At 32.2% G+C, this 14091-nt stretch overlaps 1 protein-coding gene and 1 non-coding gene across 2 annotated transcripts; both read right to left on the bottom strand.

The window, feature by feature from the left end:
• Positions 1-9572: 9572 nt before the first annotated feature.
• Positions 9573-9736, bottom strand: LOC112493005 (U1 spliceosomal RNA). Its single transcript, XR_003057421.1, has one exon. It is a non-coding gene; the product is annotated as a U1 spliceosomal RNA (small nuclear RNA).
• Positions 9737-11755: 2019 nt separating this feature from the next.
• On the bottom strand, positions 11756-13641 carry LOC107427173 (amino acid transporter AVT3B). Its single transcript, XM_016037524.4, has one exon. It carries the CDS (start codon positions 13397-13399, stop codon positions 12110-12112), a length of 1290 nt encoding a protein of 429 aa, XP_015893010.3. The 5' UTR covers positions 13400-13641; the 3' UTR covers positions 11756-12109.
• Positions 13642-14091: the final 450 nt, after the last annotated feature.

The following is a 14091-nucleotide window of genomic DNA, read 5'->3' as shown; positions in this document are numbered from 1 at the left end:
GTCATTTGAAAACTCAACCACCATAACTATTACAAACAGCATCACAGCCAAGCTATATAGCCTTTGGCTCAGGGTGGAGCACGGCGGAAGTTTCCTTTTTGTTAATACTTCGGAAGATAAAAAGGTACGAACACAGTTTAGAAAAGGAAGAGAGGTTTTTGACAGCCTGATGGACTAGCAGTTTGACATTTGTCAAAGAGGCAAAAGATAAGGGAAGATTTTGGCGCTCGAGGGTAGCAGTAAATATAGACCTATGGAGGATTTACATCTAGCTTTGGAAATGTGCCTAGAATTAAATTCTTTAAAACAAACCCTGGATTCAAATTGCTCTAAGAATTTGAACAAGATTCATGCTGCATTGCTACTAGGTCAGACTATCCAACTTTGAACCATAGATACTTGGTAAGTGGGTCACAGAGTTAATCAATTATCTTTCTCTTTATGATCTTGAAAATTGAGCTCTAACGGGCCAATACTAGAACCAATCAGATTTGATGGGCTTAGCGGCTCAAGAAAAGCTAGAAAAGAAGTTAGCCCTAGAAGGTTTAAAATAGTAGCCCAACCTTTGTTATCCTACCTTTTTAAAAGAAGCCCAAGGATACAGAGGAAATTGTTTGCAAAAAAGTGCTGTTAAGTGAGAGTTTTGAAGGACATATGGTGACAGAAGAAAACATCTTGCAGGAGCCTGAAAGGGAATTCCAAAGAACCCCGAGGTTTCAGTTAGATATAGGAAAATTCTCAGAAGGAATTTTCCAACCAGGAATGAATGAAGGAAGTAGCATGAGAACAAGAAATTGGAAGAAAGCAGCAAGGAAAAGTTCACAAAGAACAGGTTTGACCAGAAAAACTTGTGAGAGAGGGTAGTCCCCCAATTAGGATTTTCAATTGGACAAGGAGGTGGGCTGAATCATTCCCCTCCCCCCCTTTGTAATTGAAACCAATTTTTTTGGAATTGTAGGGAAATAGAAGAGAGTGATACCTTGAATATTCTATGAAGCTTGGTTAGAAAATATAGCCCCCATTACCTCCTACTAATAGAAATTAAGGCGTCAAAGATGAAGATGTTAAAATTTGTATGTTGCTGGGTCTTAAGAATTTCGAAATTGCAGAACTAAATGTTGGGCTAGAGGAATGATTTTTATGTGGAAAATAGAGATCAAGTGGAGATTAAATGGAGTGTGGACCGTATCATCAGTGGAGTTTTTAAAAAGGATAACAGAGATGAGATATGACGATTTTTTAGAGGTTATGACACTCTATCAAAAGCAGAAACCTATTTTCTGGGGACAATTGGAGGATATAATTTTAGATGGTAATCTATCTTGGCTTATTATTTAGGATCTAAATAAAATCATCAATGAATCTAAACAAATTGAAGGAGTAAGCTGCTGGAGAAAACACTCTTTCTTAAAGCAGTTTGCTTAAAATGTAGGAGCTGTAGACTTAGGTTTTTCAGGGAAGAGGTTCATTGGGAGAACAAGCAAGAAGGGAATGCTTACATCAAGGAATGTCTAGACTGAGGATTGGCCAATTAGGGGTGATTATCTTTGCTCAGTAAGGCAAAAATTAGTAATTTACCAATAGAACAATTGGATTATTCACCTCTTTTACTTACCACCTATAAGGAAAACTCTAAGCAAAGACGACGATTCAGATTCCTTAAAGCCTGAGTAAGTGAAATCTCAAATTTTGAGTTTGTAAAGAAGGCTTGGAATGAAGAACCGAGGGATGGGATGATGGCTCACAAAATCATGAGAAGATTGAACAATACAAATTTAGCCCTCAAGAAATGGAACAAGACTCATTTTGGTTATGTTCAAGAGAAGATAAAGGTGTTAGAAAAAGAATTGGGAGATATCCAATTTAGAAATCTAGAAGATTGAGCAAAGTAAGCCAACATTCAAAAGCAGCTAAGAGAATAAAGAGCAAGGCTGGAAAGTATTTGGAGGCAAAAATCAAGAGAGACATGGCTAGTAGAAAGCGATTGTAATATCCAGTTCTTTCATATAAGCACTTTGGTTTGAAGGAGGAAACAAGATTGAATTCATAAAGAAAGGAAATGAAAGCTACATAACAGGGACCAGATTAGCCAATATTTTATGGAGGATTTCAAAGAACTATTCACCACATCCAATTCTCCCTTCTCAAGAGAGTTTGAAGAGCTAGGAGAAAGGTATATCAGTGAGGAGAAGAACACTTATCTAATGATGATCCAAACAGAGGAAGAGATAAGGAAAACTATTTGGGGGTTTGCATCCTTTAAAGACCCTTGGCTCAGACAGTTTTCCAAGGCCTTTCTTTAGAACCCACTAGGATACAGTGAAAAAACAACTTATGAGGATGGTTCAAGAATGTTTCATGACCAAGACAATCATAAGAGGAATAAATAAAACCTTGCTGGTCCTTATCCCAAAATCCAAAATTACTATGGACCTCAATTAATTTCGACCTATAAGCTTTTGTAATTTCACTTATAAAATCGTGGAAAAATCATTGTTTCAAGGCTTAAACTACTGTTGCCTAAAATAATATCACCAAATTAAAGAGCCTTCATAAGGGAAGATGGATCGTAGAAAATACAGTGGTAGCATAAGAGGTGACTTGTAAAGTTTGTTCTCATAAAGAAAAAAATGGACTAATGTTAATTAAAATAGATATGAAAAAAAGCCTATAATAGGCTTGAATGGGATTTCATTATGAAGATGTTGAAGTTATGGGGATTTTTAGAAGATTTAAAAGGTTGTTTTTTGGCTGCATAAGCTCTGTGCAATTTGACATCTTGTTAAGTGATAGCAGAACATATTTGTTCACCTCTGAAAGAGGGAGTTGACAAGGAGATATCTTTTCTCCATTCATTTTTATTCTTTTTTTGAAATCTTTTCGATGCTGGTGGATGACAATGCTAATATCCAAGTGATTAAAATATATAAAGAAGCAACTGCTGTCTCGCATCTTCATTATTCCAATGATCTGTTAATTGCTTATCGGACCAACCCTCAAAATGTGAAGGAGATAGACAAGATTCCAAAACTTTATAGTTCATGTTCTAGACAGCAACCAAACTTAGAAAAGTCTCAAATTTTATTCTAAAAAAACATACTTGGGAGGACCAAGAATCAGATAAGGAAGCAGTTGGGTGTGAGATCCCACATCGGTTGGAAAGGGGAATGAAGCATGGCTTATAAGTATGTGGATACTTTTTCCTTGTGAGGCCTTTTAAAACCTTGAGGGCTGGGTTGTAAGAGGATTTTTCAGGCCCAAAGAGGACAATATCATATGCGGGTGGTCTGGGCTGTCACAGATAATATCAGAGTAGGACCCAAATCAGTGTACCAGCGAGGACGCTGGACCCTAAGGGGGAAGGATTGTGAGATCCCACATCGGTTGGAAAGTGAAACGAAGTATGGCTTATAAGCGTGTGGATACCTTTCCTTTGCGAGGCCTTTTAAAACCCTAAGGGCTGGATTGTAAAAGGATTCCCCAGGCCTAAAGAGGATAATATCGTATCCGAATGGTCTGGGCTGTCACATTGGGTTTCAAGGAAATGAAGGCTGGCTCAATCTACCTAGAAAACTCTCTAATTTTGGTAAAAATAAATACAAGGAGTTCAGCATACTAAAGGATAGAGTACAAAGTAAATTAGAAGGTTGGCAAAGAAGATTCTTTCAAAAGCAGGTAATGCTACTTTGATAAAATAAGTGGCAATGGTTATCTCAGTCTACACTATGTCGATCTTCAAAATCCTAAGTAGTATCTATAATAATTTAGATGGAATAGTTAGGAGGTTTTAGTGGCAGTTGAAGGTAGGGAAGGGTCGCTTTCTTGCGCTTAAGGATTTGGCCAGCTTATGTAAACTTAGGAATTGCAATGGTCTGGGATTTAGGAGATTCAAAGACGTCAATTCAGCTCTTCTTACAAAACTTGATTGGAAGCTAGCTAAGGGAGAGGATTTTCTTTGGACACGGCTCATGAGAGACAAATATTTGAATAATAAGTCTTTTTTTGGATGCAGATATAAAGTTAGAGACTCCTTTACTTAGAAAAGTATCCTTGATTCAAAAGAAATTATCAAGAGAGGTTCTTGCTTCAAAATTGGCAATGGATATATCAATGCAAAAACTCCAAAGGTTAAAGAAGGAGCAGAGGAAACCCAAGCTAGAAGAGTGATTGACATTCTGGATCCCCTTTCTTTAGATTGGGATAAAATAAAGTTGCTAGATTATGTGACCTAAAGATAGTAGAGGCTATCAAAAATACTAAAACTCACAAGTTCAACCTTAAAGGCAATTTGTTTTGGATAGTAAGCAGCAATGAAGTTTTTTCAGTCGAAAGCTACGTCAAAATTCTAGCCCCTGTTGTGGAGTCTTGAGAGAGCCTTTGGAAGAAACTTTGGTAGCAAACATTCATGAAATGCTAAAGATGTTCTTATGGAGACTAGCCTCCGATGTGTTTCCTTTTAAGTCTTTTTTATACAAAAAAACAAGGAAAAGAGATACGAGTTGCCCCCTGTGTGGTTTTGAAAGTCAAACAGCTACCCATTTATTCTTACAATGCCCAGCAACAAGCCCAGTTAACAGCAATAATGATCTTCAGTTGGTGAGATGGTGCATGTCATCTGTCCCTAAGCTTTGCTCAAAGTTGGGAGGAAAGACTTTACTTCCTTGCTGCTTGACTCTTTTCTGTACATGGTTTAGGAAATGCAAAATGAAAAACTTTTCGAGGATAAGAGACCTTTAACCTAAACAGTTGTAAGATGGGAGAGCATGGTTGAGGAGTTTGCCTCAGTGTCACCAACAAAGGCTCCTTCAGTAGCTATGCCTAGAAAAGAAGACTGGAACCACCCCTATCATCAATACCAATGCAACTTGTATACCAGACAAGTTAACAATAGCCATGATAGCTAGAAATGACAAAGTTTACTCCTAGCGATCAAACCTATAAATCCCATGGGAGTTGAAAGTGCTGAACTTAAAGCTATAGAGTAGGCGACTAATCTTGCAAAAAAGTTCGAATAGAAGAATGTGGATTGGCTATGTGATGCACAGTCTGTAGTTAACTAGCTTAAAGATGTTTCCGAAACTTGTGTTTGGGAGACATGGGAGACGGTTGTTTTTCTCAAAGAGAAAAATGAAGAACAATGACTGGAAGATCTCTTAGACCCCAAGGGAAGCTAACCTCTGTGCTGAGCTAGCAGCTAGATATGCCATCAAGCATAATAAAGTTTTGTTTTATTCAGATATAACTCTTAATTTATGTCTTGTAAATATTTTGGCCCAAATCCTCTCAGACAAACTAAGGCTTGTATTGCAGGGCAAACCTTTATTGAGGTTCCCTTTTTCTTTTATGCTTAATGCAGTCTTCATTAGTTAAAAAAAAAAAAAAATCACAGTTTCTTTACATGGGGATTGAGGCCCGATGCTTGTTGGTAGATCTTTATTGGGCCCTAATATAGTAGGTAGCTTACTTTGGAGGAGGGAAAGAAAATGTTGGATTATTGTTTTGAATGGGCTTTATGTGGGGTGGAATTTAAAATTTTTAAAGTATTAGTGAATTTGTTCCTTCATTATAACTTTTTTATCTACGAAAAGTTCTAAGGTTTAATTTTGTCTCAAACAAACATCAGGATTCAAGACTCAGATTATTGAATGCACACAGCTCCTCGTTTCTATGTTTCCATTTGAAATTAGTTTTTTTGTTTTTTTCCTGGCATTTTAGTCCTTAATCCTAGAGTATTTGGCACTCCCACTCCCAATTTATTTTATTTTATTTTTTTTTTGGGTAGTATTTGGGTCCTAAACTATGGTGTTTGGTATAGTGGATGGATTAAATTGATTTGTTGTCATCTTCTTTTTTAGGACCTTGACTTAAATTGTCTTCTTAGCTTTTAATAACACAAATTTATTTAAGAACTTGGAAATTTCGAATCAAATTTATGTGTTTATATGAGGACAACTTCAATCAAAGGGATAGGCTAATTAACAATGATCTCTGTTGTTTAAACCCAATTTCAAGCTTCCAGCAGAGTTGTGATAGAAAACATCCCCCTTATAATTTAACCTATGTAAAAACAAAAAAGGAAAAAAAAAAAAGGAATATCTACAAAAAATTTAACTTATAGTTTAGGAATTTTTAATAATTATCCTTCTGTTTGTTTTTTTTTTTGGAAATTTACTTTATAGTTTCATTTTCCTTTCAAATTACTGTTTTTTAATACAAATAAATAATTTAATAGAAAATGAACATGTTAAAAGACAATAATATCCATATAACCTAAATATAACATTTCATCTTTGATTTAAATCAACTTTAATAGAACAGTGGAAGTCCATTGCCAAACAAGCACCGAATTGGCAAAGTACCGATTGACAAACATCATTATTAAGAAGTTGCAAACTAATAAACCTCCGTCATTGTGCCATATAAGTTAAACTTTGTGTAATGATCCAAAATCTAGCAAAAGATTGATTAGTCAATAAATCAAGTTTCAAAACCTAATCCACATGATTTGATATTCATGAATATTGAAAAAAAAAAAAAAATAACAACTATATCATCATTTATTCATAATTATAAAAAATGTAAAAGTTTCCCAGAAAAATCTACTAAAAGAAAATAACAAAACGAAGGGGAATGGCATGAGCAATATATCAAAACATAAAAAAATAAAGGGATAAATGCATTTCAGTATCCTCTATAATCACAAATGTTTCAATTGAACATTCTAAAATCAATTTTGACACATTCATACCTTCTATTTGAAAAATTATTTCAATGTGATCTAATTGCGTTAAATTTAATGAATTCCGTCAAATTGAGGTCACCTACACCTCATGTGACCCTCAAAAATCATTTTTTATTAGTTTTTAAATTTCATTTGTTTATTTTGTAGGAGTAAAAGAAAAAAAAAATACTTTAGTACCCTCTAAAATCACTGAATTTCATTTTGGATCCCTAAAATCAATTTTTTCACATTGATAAAGAATATTAGATGTTTAACAAAATTTAAGATCTAAAAAAAAAAAAATTAGATGCTAAAAAAATTTTCAGAACGCTACAAAAATACCAGATAGTAAAAAAAAATTTTGACATTCTTAAAAAAATACAAGATATTGAAAAAAATTTAAGAGTAAAAAAAAATAGCAAATAGCAAAAAAAAAAAAAATAAAAAAAAAATTAAAGTATAATAAAAAAAATCACATATTCAAAAAATTCCGAGAGCTTCATAAAAGTATCAGATATCCAAACAATTTTGAAAGCCAAAAAAATTACAAAGAATACTAGATATTAAAAAAAAGAAATACCGAGAACCCAAAATAAAATAAACTAGATGTTAAAACAAAATCTAAAAGTATGGAAAAAATCATATGGTAAAAAAATACTGGATACTTAAACATTTGATACTTTTATTAGACTCTCGAAATTTTTTCTAATATCTAATATTTCTTATCATGCTTTCAAAATTTTTTTTGCCATCTAGTATTTTTTTGGACTCAGATTTTTTTTTGAGCCTTTGGTATTTTTTTGATGTTGTGAAATTTTTCTTTTTACTATCTTGTCTTTTTATCTTGTTTTCAAAATTTTATCAGCATCTAATTTTTTTTTTAATTCTTAGATTTTATTAAATATCTAATATTGTTTATCAATGTGAGAAAATTGATTTTAGGGACCCAAAATGAAATTTTGTGATTTTAGAAGTTATTAAAGTGTTTTTTTTTTCCTTTTACTCCCACAAAACAAAAAAATGAAATTTAAAAAATAATAAAAAATGATTTTTGAGGGATCATGTGAGGTGCATATGATCCCAGTTTGACGGAATCCGTTAAATTTAAAGTAATCAGACCACATTGAAATAATTTTTCAAATAGAAAATATCAATATGTCCAAATTGATTTTAGAAAACTCAATTGAAATATTTGTGATTATAAAGGATATTAAAGTGCATTTATCCCTAAAATAAACTATAAATACCAGGCGATACTGCAATTTTAATATTCTAATTATATAACCAAAAAAAAAAAAAAATCCCAATCATAACCACATTAACTCTACTTTAAAACATTTAAATAAGAATTTAAAGCTAACGATAGAACTTAGTTTACTTACCCAGTAATTGATTAAGGGTGTCAGAGCTCAAGAACAATTTGAAAACTATCCACTATTGGATGCTGTTTTTTTTTTTTTTTTTTTTTTTTTTTGGGACAAAAATAATCTTAAAGGCTGTTCAAAAGGGTTGTCTTCTACAGCCATTCTAATACGAGGAAGGATGAAGAAGTAACTGAAGAGCCAGATTTTTTATGTTATGCTACTTTGCCAATTGGTGCTTTTTTCGCATTGGATTTTCACTGTTCTGTTAGAATTGCTTTAAATTATAGATGAAATATTGTATTTAGGTTAAATGAGTATTATTGTTTTTTTTTCACTTATTGATTTTATATTAGATCATTTCCTTTGTGTTGAAAAACACAAATTTTTAAGGAAAATGAAACTATAATGTAAGTTCTGGGGAAAAAAAAAAAACAAAAGGATAATTAAGAAAAATTCTCAAATCACAAGGTAAATTTTTGTAGTTATCCATAAAAAAAAGAAAAAAAACCTCAACATATATAAAGAGTATAGTGACAGTAGAAGAATCAAATTCTTAGGAGTGTTCAAACTAAAATTTCTTTTTATGAAAGTTCTAATAATTTGAGCATTTAATTCCGTTGTAGAATGCAAGTTTGAGTGTTCTACTTACAACATTTTTGACATATGAAATGCCAAATATGCAAATTTTAACTAGTTACTACAATGTTAAAGTTATTTATTTTATTTTCATTAATTTTCTCTATAAATATTAAATAAGACTATTACTATTTGTTACTATCTATGACAATTACCAGTTTATGTAATATTTAATTTTATTATTTTTGTATCTAAATTTTTAAAAAATAACCATGTAAATTAATATTTAGCATATAAGTTTAATTGGTCATCATTCACTTGATAAATATTATTTTTCTTTAAAATGATATTGAATATGGAAAGTTATTTTAAAATATCTAAAATCCCCTTTAAAAATACGGAACCATTTTCTATAATGCTTGGCCAAAATTATAAAAATCCTTGATTAAATGATTCTTTACAAATCAACAATATTGAAAATCAAATTCTAAAGCTACAAAGTCATTACCAAAACTGGCATTTGTCATTGTTTTTTAAACACTTCTCATTTCTCAATATATAAAAATATATGTATGTATATACACATATTCTGACATTACAATAAAAAATTTAACTTGTAATTTCACGCATGTCATTGACCAGCATATTTAACGAAACCTTTGCAAAGGTTAACCTTTTGTATTTGAAACAATATTAAATATAGAAAGTTCTTTTAAAATATTTAAAATCGCTTTTAAAAATACAGAAGCATTAAAAATACTTTTTCCATTTGATGATTGTGAAACGCCATTCAGTCATTCTTTAAATAACAAAAAATATCATTACCAAAACGGGCATTGATCAATTTTTTTTTACATTTCTCATTAACCAAAACCCTCCACCAACAATAGCAATCTTTCAATTGAGTTTAGGCAATAGCCGCGCGCACGCAGGCCCCCACTGAACACAAACTATGACGTTGGCTCTCTCATATTAGGGAGACCATAGATTGGCACCCCTTCGAAAGTGCAATGAAGATTGCCAACCTAGACCATAGGCCTTTTTGATCACCCATCGAACCCGTCCAGGTAACTATGTTGCCTTTATCATACTCCCTTCTATTTATTACCATAATCTCTTAATCTACTTGGTATAATAACTAGAAAGGACCATAATCTATTCAATTATATTCGTTTTCCTTTGAAATGGTGAAGAAACATGATAGTTTATTTACATGGGGAAAAAGAGTCTCAGTGCTATATTGCAGATCTCTATTGGGACTCAAAGAATAGCTTGTTTAGAGGGAGGGAAAGAAAATATTGGGTTATTGTTTGTATGGGTTTTATTTGGTTTTAATTAAAAGATCTAATGTATTAGGGAACCTATTTGCACCTTCATTAGAAATTTTTACAAAACATTTCGAGGTTTAATTTTGCCTCAAACAAACATCCAAGTGAAAAAATAAACGAGATTCAAAATTGAGATTATTGTATGAACAAACACCCAAACTTATAAGCATCTTTTAGGTATAATTGTAAGAAAGGTTATCGAAAAGGAAAAATGTAAAATACAATTAACTCTAGGGGTAATTATTATAGAAGTTAACTTATGAGAACTACTTCAGTCTTAACTATATTAGCACCATGAGTCTTAGAATATTATTGTGAAAATCTTACATCTATATTAGGAATGTAAATTGTGAAAAAAGAAGTATACCACATAAATAATATGCATAGTGTTTTAAAAAAATTATTTTTTAATGATACACATTGTTGAAACGAATGTTTGCCCTTAGAGGTTCTACCATATGTGTTTTTTATGAATGCAAAATTTTTATAAAAAATTAATTTTTTTCTAAAAACAACAAAGAAAAAAGAAGAAGAATATATGATTAATTAATAGCCATAAATTATCTTTACATACAATATCATCAGGGATTAATTATTAATTTAGTTGTACATTTATACCATCTAGATATTAACATTATCAATCTCTATATTACATAAATAATAATTCATATTTATCATTATCTTATTTACATAATAAAAAAGAAAAATCTCATAGACCTTCTTTAGATAGAATAAAATATCATTGCCCCCTCGAGGTTTCCGAAATCATGATCCTTCCCAACCGTTAACTTATTTTTGTTGAATTTAATGGTCAAAGGTCAATTTAATAAATTTATTTATCTTTGATATAAAAAATGAAAATATTTAAAGTTTAATTTTTTTTGAAACAAAATATTTGAATTTTAAATTGCTTTGAATCTTCTAGTGAATATTTTATATATGTTACTTCATTCATGTTCATAATTAATAATATAAACATGAATATTATAATTTTCTAAATTGTTAGACTTGTATTTTTTATGTAAGTTAATATATTCATAATTTATGGCACACAGTAATAAAATGATAATTTAAATTAATATTTATTTTAATCAATATAAGGGTAAAATAGATTTTTACAATTTAAATCGGCCAAAATAGAAAACTTTTTAACAGATCCTAACATGAGGGGGGTAAATAATGCAACCAAACCTAGGAAAATAACTTACTGTGGTTGATGTGGTCAACTCCAAGATCCATTAGGTTTATAAATAAAAGATTCTGTTGAGTTGCATTGAATGTTTATTAATATTAATCCTTCAAATATCCTTTGTATTTTATTGCATATGCAAATACACATTCTAAGATTACAATAAAAAATTTAACATGTGTTTTCATGTAATTAACCAAAAAAAAAAAAAAAAAAATTTCATGTATTGAAAAAAAAAAAAAAAAAAAAAAAAGAGTAATTTTATACACTTTGCATAGTTCTGCATATTTCTCCCCTTTTCCAGAGTTGTGCTCCCTCCTCAGGTGAGGCGCAGAACAAAAATTTGCCCCCTTTTTTTTCCAAAGCACCCTCCCTCTGGATTTTTTTAGGTGGAGCAGACTTGTACCATATGTGTACACCCCATGTTTACCTTAGCTCGCAAACATGGAAAGTTTCTACACACAGTACAAATATGATAACTACTTGTTTCAATCATCATAGGAGGATCAAACAATATTCACCCAAAAAAAAAAAAAAAAAAAAAAGGATCAAACAATAAATGAACTGGACTAACAACTACAAATAAATTGAAATATATATATATATATATAATGAATCATATTCCCATCACCTTCACAAATGCCAAAATTTTATATATACTGTACACATTCATAAAGGAAAAAAGCCAGTGTGTTCCCAGGAAATTTGTTCCGTACAATCACAAGTCACGACTACTTTAGTTATTGCATTTCCATATTCTCATTTCTCATTATATCCATAGCTGTGTAGTTTATCACAATTAACAAATCTACTTTCAAAGAATAAAATTGCAAGTTTGCAATATCTTTTGGCTAATAAAAGCTAAAGAATGTGGCACTTAAACTAAGACAAATTTCAGTGCTAAATGTTTATATGCACTCCCCAAAAAAAGCTATGCCTCGGATTTGGAAAACATCTCTTCTAAAGCACACCAAGTTCCTGAAACTCCAAGAACAAGACCCACAACCATTATACCCACATCAGAACACCATGTTCTCCAAGCCATCTCGTCTTTGAAAACCACCAGATGAAACAGAGAAGGCAAAACAAAACCCAATGCACAGCAAACTCCACTACCCACCAAGGACAAGAAATCAGCAAAATTAGGAACCAAAATAGCCACCAAACTCACCAACAAAACAGATAACCATCTAAGCCAAAGGCAATATCTTCCACCCCAAAATCTTCTTTCCACTATTTCATAAACTGGGTTCATCATTATAGGTAAGGTAAAGAAGAGATTCACACAGAGACCAAATTTTACCAAAGTGGTCACCAATCCGGCTCCCATGTTTGCTGTGATCATTTCTTCTGTTTGTTCACCAAAAGCAAAGTAACCGAGAGCTCCAAAACTTCCATATATCAAGCATATGGAAGCCATTGTAAAAGCAACAACTTTCCCAAATTTTTGTTTGTCTCTCATTTCTGATTCCAGGGGAAGAACCATACCAATCCCTTCAAAGCAATAAACAGCCACTCCCAATCCGTAGAGAAAGACTGAAAGACCCCCAAAGGCTTTGACTTGAACACTCCGTTTTAGCAAAACGACGACGTCATCGATCATTACCACACCCATTGCTCCAAGATCAACGACGTCAGCGAAAATGCTCAAAGGGGCTAAATGGGTCAACGTGGAAACAGAGTTGAGTCCCAGTTGGAATGGAAAACAACCCCAGATGTAGAAGCTCTTGGGTGCCAATCCAAGAATCTTGGAGGAATTCCACAGGTCGGCCATGGTGGTTCCGATGAAGATCAGATATCCGACGCAGAAACCGGCCTGAGCGAGAATTATGAGCACATCGACTATCAACCTTCCGAAAGAGCCGCAGACAGTGAAACCTAGATCTCCAAACGACGCGATGTTGCTGTTCTTCAATAAGTCTAGAGAATCGAGCTTCCGGCGAGTGTGGATCAAGAGCATCATGCAGTGGTAGGTGAGAGATGCGACGGCGAAGAGCATGAGGAGGCCGAGAACCCAACCGGTGCGCTTGAAAGTGTAGGGAAGGCCGAGGACTCCGGCGCCGATGATGGCAATGAAGACGTTGGCGAAGGTATTGGCTTGGGAAGAGAGAGATCTGCTGCTGGGGTCTCCGTCGCCGATGAGAGGGGTTTCTTCTCCGGGAGGTAGAGGAACTTCGAGAGCGTTAGAGGAAGAGCTGGGATTGTTTTTGGAAAATCCCATGGTTTGAAGTAATTCCAGAACGAAGAGCAAAACAAGATCAAGTCAAGAAAAGAGAAAAAATTGAAGGAGAGTTTGTAGTTTGGTTTGGGTTACGTAGCCTCCTTTAAATGTAGGTGGAATAGATACTCGAGGAGACAGAGGAGGATCAGAAAGAAAGTGATCGGAGATTTTTTTTTTTTGTTTTTTTGTTTTTTCCTTTTTGAATTTTGGTTTTTTGAGTGAAAAGGGCAAAAGAGATTAGTTCAGCGTACAAGCATATGTCTTTATTTATTTTTTAATTTTGTATTATCCTGTTCATTTATTTATTTATTTTTTAAAACTTTTACGGTTGGAGAAAATAAGTTATTTTGTTTTTTTTAATTATATATTGTAATTTTAGTTATTTATTATTTGATAATGATTGTGAAGAAATAAAGCAGAAAGCCAAGCACACGTATCTTTTCCAAGCAGAAAGATTATCTTTTTAATATTTCAATTCAACTTTTATATGCCCCGTCTTTATTATTTCGTTATATTATATGTGAACTTTGAAAATTTACCTTAATTATAATTTATTATTCTGTTATATTATATGTGAATTTTGAAAGTTTGCTTTAATCATAAATTAGGATTAATTCCTGAAATGCATCGTATATATATGATTATAATAAATAATTTTAAAAATAATATATAATATTATTTTACTAACCATT

This window comes from Ziziphus jujuba, chromosome 9, assembly GCF_031755915.1.
Source record: "Ziziphus jujuba cultivar Dongzao chromosome 9, ASM3175591v1".
Lineage (NCBI taxonomy): Eukaryota > Viridiplantae > Streptophyta > Magnoliopsida > Rosales > Rhamnaceae > Ziziphus > Ziziphus jujuba.
The sequence above is the reverse complement of the archived record's forward strand: the minus strand, read 5'-3'. Positions and strand labels throughout refer to the sequence as shown.